Genomic DNA, 20221 nt, shown 5'->3' with positions numbered 1-20221 from the left:
AACCCTTTAATCGGAATTAAGTGACCACGAGAGTGGCCGTTAATGAAGGTTAGAGGAGGCTAAATCACTAAGAGATTAGTGTTTAGACATTTATAGTTTGCCATGGAATGAATCATGCATTGTTAAAATAGTTGGTGAGAAATTTTAATCCAAAAAGATAAATATCTCCGAAGCCTTACCTATTTCCTCATACTGTTTTCACACCAAACCTATTTATTGCTTTCTTTATTTGCTTATTTACTGTTTTATGAGAATTGACTCACCAAACCCATTTTTGATTTGCCTATCTAAGTCTAATTGGATAGCCATTGTTGCTCAGTGCAGTAATCCTCGTGGAATCGACCCTCACTCACCTGAGGTATTACTTGGATGACTCAGTGCACTTGCCGGTTAAGTTGTGCGAAATCTCAGTTGGCGCACAAGTTAGCAACTGTTTTAGAAATTAAAAAGTTGGTTGTCACTTAGCAACTAATTTTCTCATCGACCGATTTGGCAACCGAAAAATGGATCACAATTTACCGATCGATTTTGTTAGCGGTCGATATCATTTTTTACTGATTTTGTTGCCTTGGTTGAAAATCAGTCGCTAACCGTTAGGACAGAAGTCAGTCGCTATTTTCTAATTTAGTGACCAAGCTATTCTATTAATTTCTTAATTTTGGCTTCCCACAGTATCCCCAATTTGGCAGGCTAATGACTAATCCGTCGCAGATTGGAACTCCATTTAAGGGTTACTGCTAGCCAATGGGTTACTACATGCACAAGGTAGGATTATTCGAACCTCAACACTTGGTTATCCATTAATTTCTTATAGTTATATAATTTTCTATCAAATATTTACTTAACTTAATATTTTTATAATAGTTAGCTCTCTAGTACTATTCATGCATTAAGTATTTGGTATTATTTATATTTGCCTATACAGACAATTAACATATTGATAGTTGGTATTATGCTTATGATGTATATAATATCATTGATATATACAATACTCGTCAAGAATATGGTTTTCTATCAAATTTATTCCTTTGTCGTTAAGGTTGATTCATGTATTTTTGTATTTTTTTTTCTACAGGGATTATGTTGTTCCTTATCAGCTATGATGAGTTATCCAAAGATATGTTGACTAATAGTATGTCATGTTATCTATCAATGCCACATGATTATATTGATATGGGCAAACAATTGATCAATAATATATTTCGAGAATTAAATTAATACTTTCAAAAATTTAAAAATTAAAATGAAATAAGTTTACAATTTTAGAGAAAGAGTTAAACATTTTACTTTGTCATCTTATATATTTTCCTACTTTAGAAAATTTAATTATTTTTTAAATATTCGTCCTAGTGATAAAAGATATTTGTTTTACAATTTACAACCTAGTAACGTGGTCTTTTTGTTTGCATATATAGTTGTTTCCTTTAGGGGGTAATTTTGTTGATTTTTCCATGTTTTTTATTAATTTTTAGAAATGATTTTATTGTGTTTTTTTTTTAATTTTGTATTACATGGTTTTCTCAATTTCTTGAAATATAATCAATAAAAGATAAATCTTTAACTAATTTGAGTTGTTATATTATGTATAAAAAAAATTATTGAAGTTTTGAGAATTTGTTTTGGTTTAGTAAGTATCATTGAATGAAAACGCTTAAACCAGAAAATGAAAAAAAGTCATGACAACATTATATATTCCTACCACTAGACAGTGGTTTGGTGTTTGGCTTCTTTTTTTATTTTTATATTTATTTTTTGAAAAATGCTATTTATACACTAAAATTAGCCACTAAAATCAGTCATCAATGTATTTATTTTCAATGTGTATTTGTATTCTAGCATGTATTTTATGCTGGTGGCTGATTTTAGTGGCTAATTTTAATGTACACGTAGCATAACCGTTATTTTTTAATTATAGAAAATATCTAATTTTAGCTAAGTAAATATTTCTCATAATTAATTAGTTTTTCTGACTCATATGATCTAGTAAAAAAAAAAAAGACTCAAAAGCCATTAGCAAAAGACGCCCAATATCTTTTGAAATTTTCAAACATGAAACCTTCCTATTGAACTCTCTTATTCACTTCCATTTGGACATTATGTAAAGTTAATGTCATTGGTTGATAGTGCCTTTACACTATAGAATTAACTTCCATTAGCAGTATTGTATTTAATGCAGGATAGAGTTAATTTAAATCCAATTTATACTACTTTATTTATACTGCTTTCATATTTATTCCTTTGTACTAACTTAATCTTAAAGTTAAAGTTAAAATAACTGAATAAATAGAAAATGACCCATAAAAAACTAGAATGGACAAAAATATACACCAAGAATTCATAGAAATCAAATTGTTACTAACAGCATAACATTTTAATTTTATCCATCAAAAATAATTTTTTATGTGTATTTTTGCATACCCAAACTCTTTTATATATACTTTTATCCATTTACTCTAAAATAAAATATTATTTTGAACATGATAAATATTTTTTTATTAGAATAATCAGATTCATTTTATAATATCAAATATTAATGCAAGTTAACAATTAAACCAAACATGAAAAAAAATACATAGTAGAATGACAAACTGATGAGCTTAGTTTATGTGTGGAATAATTGAAAAGACCAACAATATTGCATAGGAGCATGATTCAAGGTATACGTATATAAGTTGTACGGCACACCATTTTATTTTGATACATGATGTCTAAATATGGTTTATGGATTGACTTTCACATTCTTCTTACTAATATCTCCATACCATGTTTTATCCTCATATGCCATTGTATAAGTCTTTGTTGGAAACATATGGAAAAATCTCCCATCAATTTCTGATGAAGGTCTCATAATTTTTCGATTTCTTATTATACTTCCATCTTCAAAGTTATCTGAGTCAACAATTATATTTGTATATGAGAATACTTCAAAAAAATAAAAATAAAAAAAGCACGTACACACGCACATAAAAGTTACACTGCATCTTAATTATCAAATTATGTAGTATGGTCGTATGGACAAGAAACACACAGTAATTTTAAATTTTTATTATATAGATATATATAAAGAATTTTGTAAATAAATTATAATAATATTTTAATATGTTATTGATATTAAAATTTAGACTAATTTTTTAAAAATATTTTTAATGTATTTTATAATTATAAAAGACATTTCACTTTTTTGTATAAATAACTAATAGGGTAAAGTATATTTTTTGTCCCTGAAGTTTGATAAAAGTTTTAAAAATACCCATAAATTTTATTTTGTTTCAATTTTGTCACAAAAATTTTCGATTTGCATCAAATATACCCCTAACGGCTAATTTTTCAAAAAATTTAAGACTGATTCAATAATAATTTCATAAGAATAACCCTCAACATAAGCAAATCAAGCATAATTTTCATGCATTATTATTAGATTGGTCTTAAACTTTTTGAAAATTTAGTTGTCGAGGGTATATTTGATGCAAATCAAAAACTTTTGGGACGAAATTGAAACAAAATAAAACTTAGGAATATTTCTGAAGTCTTTGTAAGAATATAAGTAAAAAATATGGTTTAACGCCAACACACAATTATATTAAATTGTGTTCAAGTGTGTCTAAAGAAATATTTTTTTCTACTAAATTACAGTTTCACACTGAAGGTTTGAAGAAATGTTATAGCTGATATATGGACACGACAACTTCATGACAAACAAATAATTAAAAATAGAAAAAAAGTTTTATTTAACATTATTTCAGCATTGCTAACTTATATTAGCTAAATACATATAAGAAGATTCGCATGAGCTTTTCAATTAAGTTGGATTTTTTATGAAAAATATTGCCCGTTTATGTTATAGGTACTATATGCTTATAGATGATAAACTTCAAAGTTTTGTTTGGATTTTATCTCTAAAAAGATAAAAATATAAACACAATATATAAACCTGTTTAGTTTTAAGAGAGGAAAAAAGATACAATTTTTTCTATTCAAATGACAAACTTTTACTTTGAATAATTTGTATTTTTCATAAGTGTAAATAAAAATATATGTTTGTATTTCTTATTTTCTATATTTTTGTCTTAAACATTAAATATAAACATCTAAATTTAAATAAAAAGCCCACCATACCAATATTTGACAAGCTTGAAGGTTGGTATCCAAATGATTGAATGTTGTGATATTGTTTATTCTGAGTTAGTAGTGAAGAAGGAATAATAGGTTGATAGTAGTTACCAGGAATGTAGTAACCATTACGAATCATATGAGTGGTATGGAAAGGTAATTCAACATTTGGAAATGGAAGTTCAATCGGTAAATTAGGCAAATATATTCTCGCAAAACCAGGAATATTAACCCTGAAAGTTAAACCATCCAATTGATAGTTATTTGGATAATAACCATAACCATAACCATAATCCTTTTGAGTATTAGGCATCATAGAAGGAATGGTTCGTTGAAAGTCATTGGATAGATAACCAACTGGTGAGTCACTTGTTGAATCTTTTATCTCATGAACTTCTATCTTTTTTGTTGGAGTTTTATCCCCTATAGATACAGAAGAAAACAAAACTATGTCATAATTGCACTAATTTGGATCAAATTTGCAGTAAGCAATTTTATTCTTCAACTACAAAAGTAATTGATATTTTTTTATTCAAATATAACTTTAGATGCATTCATTAAAATTAATTTAAGATTAATTTATGTGTTTTTATCGGTATGTGTGAAAAAGTTATTTACTTATAATGAATTACTAATATGGGATATGAAATAATTTATTTATATCAAGGTCAATTTTTTTAACTATTATAAAAAATGTTAAAAATAATATTTTCTTTTAAATTTTTTACATAAAAAATAATCTAAAGATAGAGATGGTTTTATTTATATATATCAAACACCTTAGACTATGTAAAGTAAAGTATATAGTTCTTTTAGAAGTAATTAATATTTTAAATAACACAAAAAGTTATAAAAAATGAAAAATAGTTATGGTTATTGAATGATCAGAATTCACTTACCTACATCTTTAGAGCCATACATCTTTTCTTTGTGCACATAATGCAATGATGTTGGATAATTTAAATTTTTTCCATTATTTTCATCAGTCATCTCATTCCCTATAACTTCATGAAATTAAAACAATTCATTGACAATGCGAGAAAATGATTAACAATTAACAATTAATATGATCATTTTTTAAATTAACATAAGATAGGAAAAAAAGATCATGGTAATCACATAATTAATAACTAGTAGTTAATCTAGAACAAATAAAGTTACACATTCACCCTAAGCATTAAGAAAATTCACATAATATATATGAGTTTTGAGGACTAACCCTTAGATATTTCATGGGTGAAGACACGAGGTAATAGGAGTAAAGTAAACAAAAGAGAAAATAAAAAAATTGACATTGAGTAACTCATATATAATGATTCGTTAGCAAAACAATAGAGAAAGGAAAAAAAAAGTAAATACTAGTGAATGTATTGGGATGCTTCCGTGCAATATTCTTCTTATGTATATATAGGCTAATAATAATCCATAATGATAACAATCACAAAAGATTTATAAAAATAAAAAACAAAAAGTAAAAGGAAGAATATACCATTACTCCATGATGATTAGTCAATTGACTAATACAAAAAGCTAAGAGTCATGTATATTATAATAAAAGAATCATTGTTTCAACATCATCTTACATGTATTCTTGTTTAAATTAAATTTGGTCCAATTAAGATGTAATGTCCTTGTAATTTTAACTCACACTCAAATTATACTTATGTTTTGTTAGTTGCCAATTTCTACCTTTTAGTGTTGTGGAATGTATATGCTTAGTTGAAAATACTTTTACCGAAAAAATTATGGCTACTTAAATTTTAATTTTTATTTTTTAATAAATCTCTTTGCATAGTTGAATCTTAGTTTGAATTTTTTAATATGTGGTATAAATGTGTCAAATAACGTGAGAAGAAGGTGAATTAAATTATTATATGTAGACTAAAAATAGTACTTGAAAATTTATATTTTGATAAAATAATTACAAAATTTAAGAAAAATAAATAAACTCTCAAAAGATATAGAAATATGATAATAATAATCAAACATTCAATATATATTTTCAAAAGGAGTTTAAATTAAAGGTTGGAATTTGATGTAAGGTTTTGCAAACATGATTAAAAATGAGATATTTTTTTAAAATTGACAAATTTATAAAAGTTGATTTTTGTGTGTGATGTGTGTGTGGAGACACTACAAGGAAACTGAGAATTTGCGACGATTTTTTTTGGGAACCGCCGTAAAATGACATACCAGCGGTTCCCCAAATGTTACAGGTTAAGTGGTGGAGATTTGATTTTGTGGTGGCACAACCATAGCAAATCAGTTTGACGATTTTGCAGATGTTGCAAAACTGCGCTATTTTGGAAAGTGGATTTAAAAAAAAGTTTGCGGTAGTTTTAATACCGCCACAAATTTATGTGGATTTTTTAAAAAAATTGTGACGGTTTTGAACCGCCTCAATTTCAAGCACGAGCTAAAAAAACTATCCAACTACAATAGTTTATACCATTTTTCTTTACTATAACCTGTTTTCTTTAAATCATATTTATTAAACTTTAGATATTAACATAAAAATACACTAAATAAACAATATAATGATTAACAAAGCGTAAGGTTAATCAATTTGAGAAGTGAAATAGCACAGAGTTTTTAGGTAGAAAATCATTGTTAACAGATGAGCATCAACCAATTTCATGAGATGTTTTTACAAGCAAGTAATTAACTAGACAAAAAGCTATAAATGAACATGTTAAGCCTTATCTTGCAACTGTACTGCACTCTACAAAGTGAAGGATACAAAGAACTATATATTAAAACCCAAAAAAAAACTGTTCATGTGATTCTGAATTGTGAAAAAAGAGAAACAAAATGGTGAAATGGAACTTGAAGGAAAAGAAAAACAAACACTATTTTCTACGTACAGAAAGAACTATTTGTGTAAAAAACTACCTGAAGAGATAAGTTAATAATAATGCAAAGAAGTTAAGAATCCAATCTGTACTATATTGCACAAAGCCCATCAAAATTTCAGCAGTGGATTCATTGGTGAGTATAAGCAGTAGTCACAATCAACTCCCAAGTTTAATATATATATATATATATATATATATATATATATATATATATATATATATATATATATATATATATATATAAAGGCATCTACACTGTTTAGAAACCAATTCATTGATCCTGGGGAAAATGCAAATAGCTAGCTCTAATCATAATAATAATAGTAATAATAATCATAATTATATTGATCATAGAAATAAAGAGGAGATGTAAGAATCAAAGATAAACAATTTTTTTTAGGAGATGGTGTCACTGTCAGGCTAAGAGGACACTAGTGAAGAACATAAATAATAATTTTGGGGTAAAATTAAAGTACATGCTAACAACTTGAATACAAGACAAAAGTTGCAGAACCGTTTTATCCCATTAACTCTACCTACTAATTGGTACGATTTAGATATGTTGAAGGTTAACATGTTCAAAAGATTTACTTAAAGGCAAAGAAAAAATCTAAGTCAAAACTGAGCACTTGAAAACTCATTAGAATAATTGAAGTAATTTTGTGTAAAAATAAATAAATAAATATTAGAAAGATAAAATGTTTGTTAATACAGAGAATTGAGGATACAAATTCAATGTAGTTTGTAAATGCAAGTGGACCTAAGGGGGGAGGCTTACCTTTATGCTAAGAAAATAGTGGGCAATTAAACAAGAAGCACACAAAGTAACATGTTTGGCACTTACCTCAGATTACTTTCTCAGAAGATCAAGCCTATTTTGGAGATCTTCACCAGCCTTTTTTAAGTTCAGCATCTTCTATCTTGACATGTTGCTAAAATAACATGTCATATTTTTAGTGATATGTATTAAAAGGTATAATAGAATACAGAGGCAAAAATGATATCTACAGAAGGTTTAGAAATAATTAGCTGTGCAGAAATTAGAAGAAGCCCTTGCAACTTGATCCAAAAAAAAAAGAAACGAACAAGATGCAGCCATGTGTACAAAATAGAATTGTAAGAAAATAAGGGTTTTAATTTACTAACAGAACACTTGCAGCAGGCTGCCTTTATAATATGTGATGCCTAATGCCTACTAAGCAAAAATGTTATTATTAAAGATGCCCCTATATAAATTTTGCATGAACATACCAGCAATGACAAAAGCTTCAAGTTTAATAGTATACATTCTTCAACTAGAACAAAGGGCTGGCCCATTTTCTCTTCGTTCCCACTTGCTTTATAATGAACAAAATTCTAGCCTTTATATATTATCATAACTTATAGAATATAGGAAGTATCACTATAGAGCTATAGCATTAAAATGTAGAAGGAGCGTCAGCTACCACCACAGCAAAGAGATTTCGAAGGTGAAAAGGAAAAACTAATTAATTAGTTCATTCATGAAAAAATTGAATGAATTGATATTTAAGGTGAAGAAGGGAGTGTGTGAATGTGAATGTGAATGTGATTGTGAATTGTGAAGGGAAGCAAATCGAAATAAGAGACAGACAGAGAAAGTAGAGTTTCCAGGTGGTTATCTAGTTATGAAATAAAAGCATATAATCACTGTCTTTGAAAATTAGTTATATTACCTGCCATTGTCATCATATCTCAGCAATGAACAAACTAATTCTAAATTTTTTTAAATTTTAACTAACAATTTACATATGCATAATCTTTACACTTACATGAGTTAACTTTAATTACTCACATAAACCTATCACTAAAACAAAATTAATGTTGTGTTCTTAAAGTCATGTGATTCAGGTAATATACAAGGTAAGAATTCTGCACAAATTAATGCTTTGTTCTTAAATAAATAAGATGTTTGCATATATGTGAAAACTTGTATTATTCTTAGTCTAAAGAATTGGTGGATCAATGTCATTTTTTTAATCACTATCACATTAGCATGCAAATAGTTAGATAGATCATAGATATATGAAGAAGCACAGACTTCAAGTAGAAGATGGAGGCATAAAGAACATTGGCCTGAGTAGTTAAAAAGGAAAGGATCTAAATTCTGAAAAAAACTAATTGGGGCATGATTGTGCTTTGTTTCTATCAACACTGAAGATATCAAATGCTATAAAGACTAAATAAACAACTTCACAAATAATTGGTAGAACTAAACAAAACACCAAAATGAATCATAAATAGCAAATAATAAATCACATATCCTGTGACTATGGGATCTCTCTATCATTTTCCAATAGTCTAACTAATTTTTAATTAGGGATTAAATTAAATGCATTATTAGTTAAAAATCAATAACTAAACTGTTAAGTGATAATCATCACAAATTATCACAAGACTAAGATTGGCATCCAAATTAAAATGAAAAAAGTAGAGACCCAAGGAGTGAAGAACAAACCAAATAAGAAGAGATGATAGAACAGAGTTGTGATATGAGCAAGAAAAACCCATAAACTGAAAGTGCAGGGCGACGTGGCAGCACCGATGCGTCGTTGGTGGATTGGATTTTGCTTTACCGTCTTTTATTCTGTGATCTTTGCAAGAACAAAATAAAACAAAGGAGTAAATTGAAACCAAATTAAAAAGGAAAAGGGATGGATTTGGAACCAAATAATAGAGAAAAAAATTGAACAAAGTTATATAAAGGCATAATCTCAACCAAGTGGCACATCAGTAGCAAGCAAATCTGGGATAGAAGCATCGTTTGGAATGGGTAAGGAGGCGCTCCTCCTCTTGTAAAAACATGAAAACCTAGCCAAAAAAAGAAAAAATAAATGAAATATCAAATAAATAAATAAATAAAGGAAGAACGAGAAGACCTTGGGATGGGCGGTGGTGGAGCTGATGGAGGTTGGAGGTGACGCTGGCAGGACACTCACTAACAGCATAGAGGAGACAGCGAGCGAACCTGGCAGAGTAGAGGAAGGAGAGGACCAAGGCATATAGAGAACAATGTTGATAAGTTATTGATAAAGCGGGTTTTGTCTCATTTTCTGGTGGAATCTTATAGTTCTTCCTATTTGACCCGAAACCGATCGATCTAGCCATGAGCAGGTTAGAAATCTCGAGATTGCAGCAAAGACGATAATGGAGAGAGAGAGTGAGAGAAAGAAAACTCTGGTAACTGATAGGGTAAACACAATGAGATTCAGATTTAGAAACAGAAGGGGTGAAGGTACGAGAAAAATAAAATGTATTGCAGCTTTCTCCAAAATGGCTGTGTTAACCGTTACTAAATTAGTAGATAGCTGCTGATTTAGAAACTGCCTCTAAAATGGCATTGCCATTTGCTGCCTGTCTTGTAGTGAGGTGATGCATGAGCATATTTAGTTGTTTTCTTTATTATTTTTTGAATAAAGTTAGTGATTTCCTTATTCTTAATTGAGATTTTTATGCTTTAATCAATGTTTCTTAGAGTTGGTTTGAATTCTTTAATTGTAGGAGATCTTGCAAGAAATAGAAGCACTAGGAACATGGATGGAGAGAAGACTAAACAGAGGAGCTCCTGGACCAAATAGCAAGCCATGCGTTTAATGCCACTCCATCTGCATTCAATACATGCAAGACAGAGAGCTCCAGGGTTGCCTAACAAGCCATGTATTCAACGCATGATTCCATGCATCCAAGTTGCCCTTTCATGCATTCAACGCAGCCTTCAATTAGACCTCTAGTACCTTGTGCATTCCATGCATTCAACTTGCCCATCCATGTGTCAAACTTGCCAGAGCATGCGTTCAACTTTCCTGTCCCTACGTCTAACGCACGAGCAAGGAACACCTCTAGTGGCCACTCAAAATCCATGCGTCCAACTTAGTGAGCCATGCGTTTAACGCATGCCATGGACTGATGACCAGAATTCACACCCCACAAAATTTTTTACTATGAATCCGTTCTTTGGCAAGCACACCAAAATTATCGTCAAGTAATAACTCACAGTGGAGTGGGATCGTATCCACAGATGATGGCCCTCTTTAAGCTTGGCGTGCCACGCCTAGCTCCTCAAGTGGCACGCCCAAGTGATGATCGGAGCTTGGCGTGCCACGCCTTTGATACCAAATGGCACGCCCAAGTTCTTGGACCTTTAGATTGATGAACTGGCGTGCCACGCCCCATGTTTCAAGTGGCACTGACGTTAGGATTTTTGCTGGTAAAGAATTTTGTAAAAATATAGTCGCATTGTGAGTATAGATTCTAAACCAACAGAAAATCCCTTTGTACAAATGTTTTGGTTGTCACAAGTAACAAAACCCAATAAATTTATAAACCGAAGTATTCAAACCTCTGGTCGTCTTCTCAAGGAATTGCAGGGAAGTATGATTTATTATTAGTTATGGAAAAACAGTGTTTGGGTTTGAAAAAGGTTTTAAGCAAGAGAAATAGATTGCAAGAATTAATAAATTAATAAATAATAAAACTCTTGGCAAGGTATAAAAACTGGAAGTCCTATCCCAGTGATGAGCGGATAATTTATACGCTTTTTGGCATTGTTTTTAGTATGTTTTTAGTATGTTTTAGTTAGTTTTTATTATATTTTTATTAGTTTTTAGTTAAAATTCACTTTTCTGGACTTTACTATGCGTTTGTGTGTTTTTCTATGATTTCAGGTATTTTCTGGCTGAAATTGAGGGACCTGAGCAAAGATTTGATTCAGAGGCTGAAAAGGACTGCAGATGCTGTTGGATTCTGACCTCCCTGCTCTCGAAGTGGATTTGTTGGAGCTACAGAAGCCCAAGTGGATTTGCACGCTCTCAACTGCATTGGAAAGTAGACATTCTGGGCTTTCCAGCAATGTATAATAGTCTATACTTTGCCCGAGATTTGATGGCACAAACAGGCCTTCCAAGTCAGCTCAAGAATTCTGGCGTAAAACGCCGGAACTGGCACAAGAATGGGAGTTAAACGCCCAAACTGGCACAAAAGCTAGCGTTTAACTCCAAGAAGAGTCTCTACACGAAAATGCTTCAATGCTCAGCCCAAGCACACACCAAGTGGGCCCGGAAGTGGATTTTTATGTCATTTACTCATTTCTGTAAATCCTAGCTACTAGTTCTCTATAAGTAGGACCTTTTGCTATTGTATTTTCATCTTTTGATCACTTTAGATCCTTAGATCATCTTTGGACGTCTAGTTCTTAGATTATTGGGAGGCTGGCCTCTCGGCCATGCCTAGACCTTGTTCTTATGTATTTTCAACGGTGGAGTTTCTACACACCATAGATTAAGGTGTGGAGCTCTGCTGTACCTCGAGTATTAATGCAATTACTATTGTTCTTCTATTCAATTCAGCTTATTCTTGTTCTAAGATATTCATTCGTACCCAAGAACATGATGAATGCGATGATTATGTGATGCTCATCATCATTCTCACTTATGAACGCGTGCCTGACAACCAAATCCGTTCTACAAGCAAACAAGGCTTAAATGTTAATCTCTTAGATCCCTTAATCGGAATCTCGTGGTATAAGCTAGAATTGATGGTGGCATTCAAGAGAATCCAGAAGGTCTAAACCTTGTCTGTGGTATTCTGAGTAGGATTCGAGGATTGAATGACTGTGACGAGCTTCAAACTCGCGATTGTGGGGCGTTAGTGACAGATGCAAAAGAATCACTGGATTCTATGCCGACATGATCGAGAATCGACAGCTGAATAGCCGTGCTGTGACAGAGCGGGTTGAACATTTTCACTGAGAAGACGGGACTGTAGCCATTGGCAACGGTGATGCCCAACATTCAGCTTGCCATGGAAAGGAGTAAGAAGGATTGGATGAAGGCAGTAGGAAAGCAGAGAGACGGAAGGGACAAAGCAACGCCATACGCTTATCTGAAAATCTCACCAATGAATTGCATAAGTATCTCTATCTTTGATTTATGTTTTATTCATAGATCATCCATAACCATTTGAGTCTGCCTGACTGAGATTTACATGATGACCATAGCTTGCTTCATACCAACAATCTCCATGGGATCGACCCTTACTCGCGTAAGGTTTATTACTTGGACGACCCAGTGCACTTGCTGGTTAGTTGTGCGAAGTTATGATAAAGAGTTGAGATTGCAATTGTGCGTACCATGTTGATGGCGCCATTGATGATCACAATTTCGTGCACCAAGTTTTTGGCGCCGTTGCCGGGGATTGTTTGAGTTTGGACAACTGACAGTTCATCTTATTGCTTAGATTAGGTATTTTTCAGAATTTTTAAGAATGAATTCTAGTGTTTCAAGGTGATGTTCTTATCATCACCAAAGCTGATTGATCTTCATCAATTTAGCTCTTGAATGCAATGTCCTGCTGAAGCTTGGCTAGCCATGTCTAATTCCTTTAGACTGAAGCTTTAGAATAACATTGCATGATTCCTGGAATTCTTATTAAAAGTTTTGATCCACTTTATTTTCTTTTTTCCACATAATTTTCGAAAAAACCAAAAAAATTACAAAATCATAAAATCCAAAAATATTTCTTGTTTGAGTCTAGTGTCTCATTTTAAGTTTGGTGTCAATTGCATGTTTCTGTTATTCTTGCAATTATCATGTTTCTTCAATGATCTTTAAGTTGTTCTTGATGATTTACTTGCTCTGATCTTTAAATTCTCTTGTTTTGTGTGTTTTGTTGTTTCTCAAATGCATTCTCAATTTGTTAGTGTCAGTAGTATACAAACTTCTAAGTTTGATGTCTTGCATGCATTGTTTATTTGATTTTAGTTGCATTTTGATTTTTCCTCATCATTAAAAATCCAAAAAAATTTTTAATTTGTGTCTTTTCAAGTCAATAATGCAGAGAATTGAAGATTCAGAACATACAGCAGAGGAATTACACAAAAAAAGCTGGGTGTTCAAAACGCCCAGTGAAGAAACTGGCGTTTAAACGCCAGCCAGGGCACCTGGCTGGGCGTTTAACGCCCAAAAGGGTAGCATTTTGGGCGTTAAATGCCAGAATGTATACCATTCTAGGCGTTTAACACCAGGATGACACAAGAGGGAAGATTTTGTTTTCAATTCAAATTTTTTTCAAGTTTTCAAAATTTTTCAAAATCAAATCTTTTTCAAATCATATCTTTTCAATCAAATATTTTCAAAATCAATTTCTTTCCATTTTTCAAAAATACTTGCTAACAATTAATGATTTGATTCAACATTTCAAGTGTGTTGCCTTTTCTGTTGAGAAAGGTTTAATGTTTGATTTTAAAAATCAAATCTTTTTAAATTGTTTTTCAATTATATCTTCTCAATCATATCTTTTTAAAACTATATATTTTCAATCATATCTTTTTGATTTCTAATTTCAAAATCTTTTTCAAAAATCACTTTACTTCTTTCTCAATCTTAGTTTTCGAAAATCATCAATCAATTTTCAAAATATTTTTAAAATCTTTTTAATTTATTTTCGAAAATTTCTTCCCATCTTCTCACATCCTTCTATTTATGGACTAACATGTACAATTCGAACTCTGTCTTTCTAAGTTCGAATTCTTCTACCTCTTCCTTCTATTTTTCTTTTTCCTCTGACACCTCAAGGAATCTCTATACTGTGACATAGAGGATTCCGTATTTTCTTGTTCTCTTCTCTTTCATATGAGCAGGAGCAAGGACAAAAGCATTCTTGTTGAGGATGACCCTAAACTTGAAAGGACCTTGAAGTGAAAGCTAAGAGAAGCTAAAGCACAACTCTTTGTAGAAGACCTAACAGAAATCTTCAAACAAGAAGAACACATGGCAGCCGAAAACAAGAACAATGCCAACAATGCAAGGAAGGTGCTGGGTGACTTCACTGCACCTACTCCCGACTTCTATGGGAGAAGCATCTCTATCCCTGCCATTGGAGCAAACAACTTTGAGCTTAAGCCTCAATTAGTTTCTCTAATGCAATAGAATTGCAAGTTCCATGGACTTCCATTGGAAGATCCTCATCTGTTTTTAGCTGAATTCTTGCGAATCTGTAACACTATCAAGACTAATGGGGTTGATCTTGAGGTCTACAGACTTATGCTATTCCCTTTTGCTATAAGAGACAGAGTTAGAATATGGTTAGACTCACAACCTAAAGAAAGCCTGAACTCTTGGGAAAAGCTAGTCAATGCCTTCTTGGCAAAGTTTTTTCCACCTCAAAAATTGAGTAAGCTTAGAGTGGAAGTCCAAACCTTCATACAGAAGGAAGGTGAATCCCTCTATGAAGTTTGGGAAAGATACAAACAATTGATTAGAAAGTGTCCCTCTGACATGCTTTCTGAATGGAGCATCATAGGTATCTTCTATGATGGTCTGTCTGAACTGTCCAAGATGTTATTGGATAGCTCTGCTGGAGGATCTCTTCATCTGAAGAAGACACCTGCAGAAGCTCAAGAACTCATTGAAATGGTTGCAAATAACCAATTCATGTACACTTCTGAAAGGAATCCTGTGAACAATGGAACGAATCAGAAGAAAGGAGTTCTTGATATTGATACTCTGAATGCTATATTGGCTCAGAACAAAATATTGACTCAGCAAGTCAATATGATTTCTTAAAGTCTGTCTGGAATGCAAGCTGCACCAGGCAGTACTAAGGATGCTTCATCTGAAGAAAAAGCTTATGATCCTGAGAACCCTTCAATGGAAGAGGTGAATTACATGGGAGAACCCTATGGGAACACCTATAATCCTTCATAGAGAAATCATCCAAATCTCTCATGGAAGGATCAAAAGAGACCTCAACAAGGTTTCAATAACAATAATGGTGGAAGAAACAGGTTTAGCAATGGCAAGCCCTTTCCATCATCTTCTCAGCAACAGACAGAGAATTCTAAGCAGCGCCATTCTGACTTAGCAACCATGGTCTCTGATCTAATCAAAACAACTCAAAGTTTCATGACTGAAACAAGGTCCTCCATTAGAAACTTGGAGGCACAAGTGGGTCAGCTGAGCAAGAAAGTTACTAAACTCCCTCCTAGTACTCTTCCAAGCAATACAGAAGAAAATCCAAAAGGAGAGTGTAAGGCCATCAACATGGCCGAATTTGGAGAGGAGGAAGAGGCAGTGATTGCCACTGAGGAAGACCTCAATGGACGTCCACTGGCCTCCAATGAGTTTCCTAATGAGGAACCATGGGAATCTGAGGCTCACACTGAGACCATAGAGATTCCATTGGATTTACTTCTGCCATTCATGAGCTCTGATGAGTATTCTTCCTCTGAAGAGGATGAAGATGTCACTGAAGAGCATGTTGCTAAATACCTTGGAACAATCATGAAGTTAAATGACAAGTTATTTGGTAATGAGACTTGGGAGGACGAACCCCCTTTGCTCACCAAAGAACTGGATGACTTGACTAGGCAGAGGTTACCTCAAAAGAGACAGGACCCTGGGAAGTTCTCAATACCTTGTACAGTAGGCACCATGACCTTCAAGAAGGCTCTGTGTGACCTAGGGTCAAGCATAAACCTTATGCCTCTCTCTGTAATGGAGAAGCTAGGGTCTTTGAGGTACAAGCTGCAAGAATCTCACTAGAGATGGCAGACAATTCAAGAAAACAAGCTTATGGACATGTAGAGGATGTTCTGGTAAAAGTTGAAGACCATTACATCCCTGCTGATTTCATAGTCCTAGAGACTGGGAAGTGCATGGATGAATCCATCATCCTTGGCAGACCCTTCCTAGCCACAGCAAAGGCTGTAATTGATGTTGACAGAGGAGAATTGATCATTCAAGTGAATGAAGAATCCCTTGTGTTTAAGGCTCAAGGATATCTGATGAGCGGATAATTTGTACGCTTTTTGGCATTGTTTTTAGTATATTTTTAGTATGATCTAGTTAGTTTTTAGTATATTTTTATTGGTTTTTAGTTAAAATTCACTTTTCTGGACTTTACTATGAGTTTGTGTGTTTTTCTGTGATTTCAGATATTTTCTGGCTGAAATTGAGGGACCTGAGCAAAAATCTGATTCAGAGACTAAAAAGGACTGCGGATGCTGTTGGATTCTGACCTCCCTGCACTCGAAGCGGATTTTCTGGAGCTACAGAAGCCCAATTGGCGCGCTCTCAACGGCGTTGGAAAGTAGACATCCTGGGCTTTCCAGCAATATATGATAGTCCATACTTTGCCCAAGATTTGATGGCCCAAATCGGCGTTCAAAGTTACCCTCAGAATTCCCAGCGTTAAACGACGGAACTGGCACCAAAATGGGAGTTAAACGCCCAGACTGGCACTAAAGCTGGCGTTTAACTCCAAGAAGAGTCTCTACATGAAAATGCTTCATTTCTCAGTCCAAGCACACACCAAGTGGGCCCGGAAGTGGATTTTTATGTCATTTACTCATCTCTGTAAACCTTAGGCTACTAGTTTTCTATAAGTAGGACCTTTTACTATTGTATTTTTAATCTTTGGACGTCTAGTTCTTAGATCATTGGGAGGCTGGCCTCACGGCCATACCTAGACCTTGTTCTTATGTATTTTCAACGGTGGAGTTTCTACACACCATAGATTAAGGTGTGGAGCTCTGCTGTACCTCGAGTATTAATGCAATTACTATTGTTCTTCTATTCAATTCCGCTTGTTCTTGTTCTAAGATATCACTTGTTCTTCAACTTGATGAATGTGATGATCTGTGACACTCATCATCATTCTCACCTATGAACGTGTGACTGACAACCACCTCCGTTCTACCTTCGATTGGGTGAATATCTCTTGGATTCCTGATACACGATGCATGGTTGATCGCCTGACAACCGAGTGCTCGCCTGACAACCGAGCCAGCCATTCCGTGAGATCAGAGTCTTCGTGGTATAGGCTAGAACTGATGGCGGCATTCAAGAGAATCCGGAAGGTCTAACCTTGTCTGTGGTATTCTGAGTAGGATTCAATGATTGAATGACTGTGACGTGCTTCAAACTCCTGAAGGCGGGGCGTTAGTGACAGACGCAAAAGAATCACTGGATTCTATTCCGGCCTGATCGAGAACCGACAGATGGATAGCCGTGCCGTGACAGGGTGCGTTGAACATTTCCACTGAGAGGATGGGAGGTAGCCACTGACAACAGTGAAACCCTTGCATAAGCTTGCCATGGAAAGGAGTAGGAAGGATTGGATGAAGACAGTAGGAAAGCAGAGAGACGGAAGGGACAAGCATCTTCATACGCTTATCTGAAATTCCCACCAATGAATTACATAAGTATCTCTATCTTTATCTTTATGTTTTATTCGTATATCATCCATACCCATTTGAGTTTGCCTGACTGAGATTTACAAGATGACCATAGCTTGCTTCATACCAACAATCTCTGTGGGATCGACCCTTACTCGCGTAAGGTTTATTACTTGGACGACCCAGTACACTTGCTGGTTAGTTGTGCGAAGTTGTAGTGATCACAATTTCGCGCACCAAAAAGAAAGAAAAAGAAGAAGAAAAAGCCACTGAAAAAGGGCAACCAAAAAGCAAAAAAAAAAATTTGAGAAAATAAGCTAGGCATCAATGGTTTGAACTTCTGAGACAAATGCATGTGGTGTTTATGTATTAAGGATATGCTTGGATGAATAGGTTCTGAGGAGTGTTTCAACACTTGGTAACTTGGGTTAACTAACCCGGGATTATCAACCAAAAGTCCATTATCAAGAGCAACCTAAATACAAAACATTTAGTCACACAAAGAGGTGCTGGGCACCAATGTCTCAAGAAGAAATGTGAACTAAAATGCCTGTAGTGGATATGTGTAGTGCACTGATAAGAAAAAGAAAATGCCAAAGGCTTGTGCAACACATGACACTGAGCAAACAAGGAGCAAAGGAGCTCTAAGAAAAAGAAAAACAAAGAAGGGAAAAGTGCCAAGGACATAAGAATAACAAGAGGCCATAGCAGTGTTTGATGGATGCAATGAAAAAGTGATAATCTTACCTGATAAGAATGAAAAAGTGATGCTGCAACTTTCTGCATAAAACCCTTCTGATGAACTTCAAGTGCTTACTAATATAGCCAATGTAATTGCTTTCTGTTTCATACTTTCTTCTCAAATAACTCGGGACTTGCTTAGGGACAAGCAAGTATTAAGTTTGGTGTTGTGATGCCAAGGCATCTTAGGCTAGTTTCACTAGCATTTTTCTGTTAGTTTTAGTTGTTTTATGCATTTTCTTGAGCTTAAAGTAACCAAGAATGGTTAAATGAATAACAAAGCAATGAACCATCCAAACAGTATGATTTTGATGCAAATTCCATGAGTTTTTAGTTATATTACTTGAATGCTATGAATGGAAGATTTCTCATGAAATTTTGCAAGACTTTGATGCAGTTGTTTGGATGATTTCAGGGAAGAAGAGGTTAGGCAAGGAAGCAACAAAATCAATAAAGTAAGCTTGAATATCACATGTGGAGTTTAAGTTCCAGTTTAAGCTTAAACTGGAACTTAAACTGCCAAGCCATATAATGCTGGGAGCTTAAACGCCAAAATCATGAAATCTGAGGAAAAGCTGAAAGTGGCGTTTAACCTCCAGTTTAACCTTAAACTGGAAGTTAAACGCCAGAAATGAGAAATGCACCAGGGAGCCATTTCCACGTTTAAGCTCCAGTTTAACCTTAAACTGAAGCTTAAACGTGTTCGACCAAAATTCTCCTCCAGGGTTGCTTTCTTCATTTCCACGTTTAAGCTTCAGTTTAACCTTAAACTGAAGCTTAAACGTGTTCGACTACTTTACCCTCCAGGGTTGCTTTCTTCCATTTCCACGTTTAAGCTTCAGTTTAACCTTAAACTGAAGCTTAAACGTGCTTGAGTTATACCACCTCCAGGAGTGTCCAACGTTTAAGTTCCAGTTTAAGCTTAAACTGGAACTTAAACGTGCTTCCACAAAAGGCATCACTGGAAGTGTCTGGCGTTTAAGCTGCAGTTTAAGCTTAAACTGCAACTTAAACGCCACTATTTGAAAAGGTTTCTGGGCCAAAGATATTGCAGTTTTAAGTTAGCATTTGAAGTTTTAAGTTAGCATTTGAGCACAAACATTAACTTAAACGTACTCTGGCATGAAACCCAATTGAATATCATGGTTTATGGGATTGGGCCTGAAGAATTGATGAGTCTGGAATTTCAATTTGTTGAGTCATGTGTCATTACTTGATTATCACTAAGTTGGCTCAATGAATGTTACAGAATTGGATCAGCAGCCTCATCAGGATTATGGATCATAAACCCAAAGCAAAAGGAAATCAGGGAAAGGCCTCAAAG

The 20221-nt window shown here is 33.7% G+C and overlaps 1 protein-coding gene and 1 long non-coding RNA gene across 3 annotated transcripts; both read right to left on the bottom strand.

The window, feature by feature from the left end:
- Positions 1-2581: 2581 nt before the first annotated feature.
- Positions 2582-5501, bottom strand: LOC112710962 (uncharacterized). 2 transcript variants are annotated; one of them, XM_025763469.2, is made up of 4 exons: positions 5330-5501; positions 5010-5108; positions 4117-4533; positions 2582-2889 (listed from the first exon to the last, which is right to left on the bottom strand). In XM_025763469.2, the coding sequence occupies exons 1-4, from the start codon at positions 5415-5417 to the stop codon at positions 2720-2722; spliced, it is 774 nt and encodes a 257-aa protein (XP_025619254.1). In that variant the 5' UTR covers positions 5418-5501; the 3' UTR covers positions 2582-2719. The 2 variants fall into 2 exon arrangements, with proteins under 2 accessions (XP_025619254.1, XP_025619253.1); XM_025763468.2 differs by having other exon boundaries at positions 5010-5114; positions 5330-5500.
- Positions 5502-7806: 2305 nt separating this feature from the next.
- LOC140174970 (uncharacterized) lies at positions 7807-10203 on the bottom strand. Its single transcript, XR_011865130.1, has 3 exons — positions 9703-10203; positions 9442-9577; positions 7807-7897 (listed from the first exon to the last, which is right to left on the bottom strand). It is a non-coding gene; the product is annotated as an uncharacterized lncRNA (long non-coding RNA).
- Between the last annotated feature and the right edge of the window lie 10018 nt (positions 10204-20221).

This window comes from Arachis hypogaea, chromosome 9, assembly GCF_003086295.3.
Source record: "Arachis hypogaea cultivar Tifrunner chromosome 9, arahy.Tifrunner.gnm2.J5K5, whole genome shotgun sequence".
NCBI classification, from domain to species: domain Eukaryota; kingdom Viridiplantae; phylum Streptophyta; class Magnoliopsida; order Fabales; family Fabaceae; genus Arachis; species Arachis hypogaea.
The sequence above is the reverse complement of the archived record's forward strand: the minus strand, read 5'-3'. Positions and strand labels throughout refer to the sequence as shown.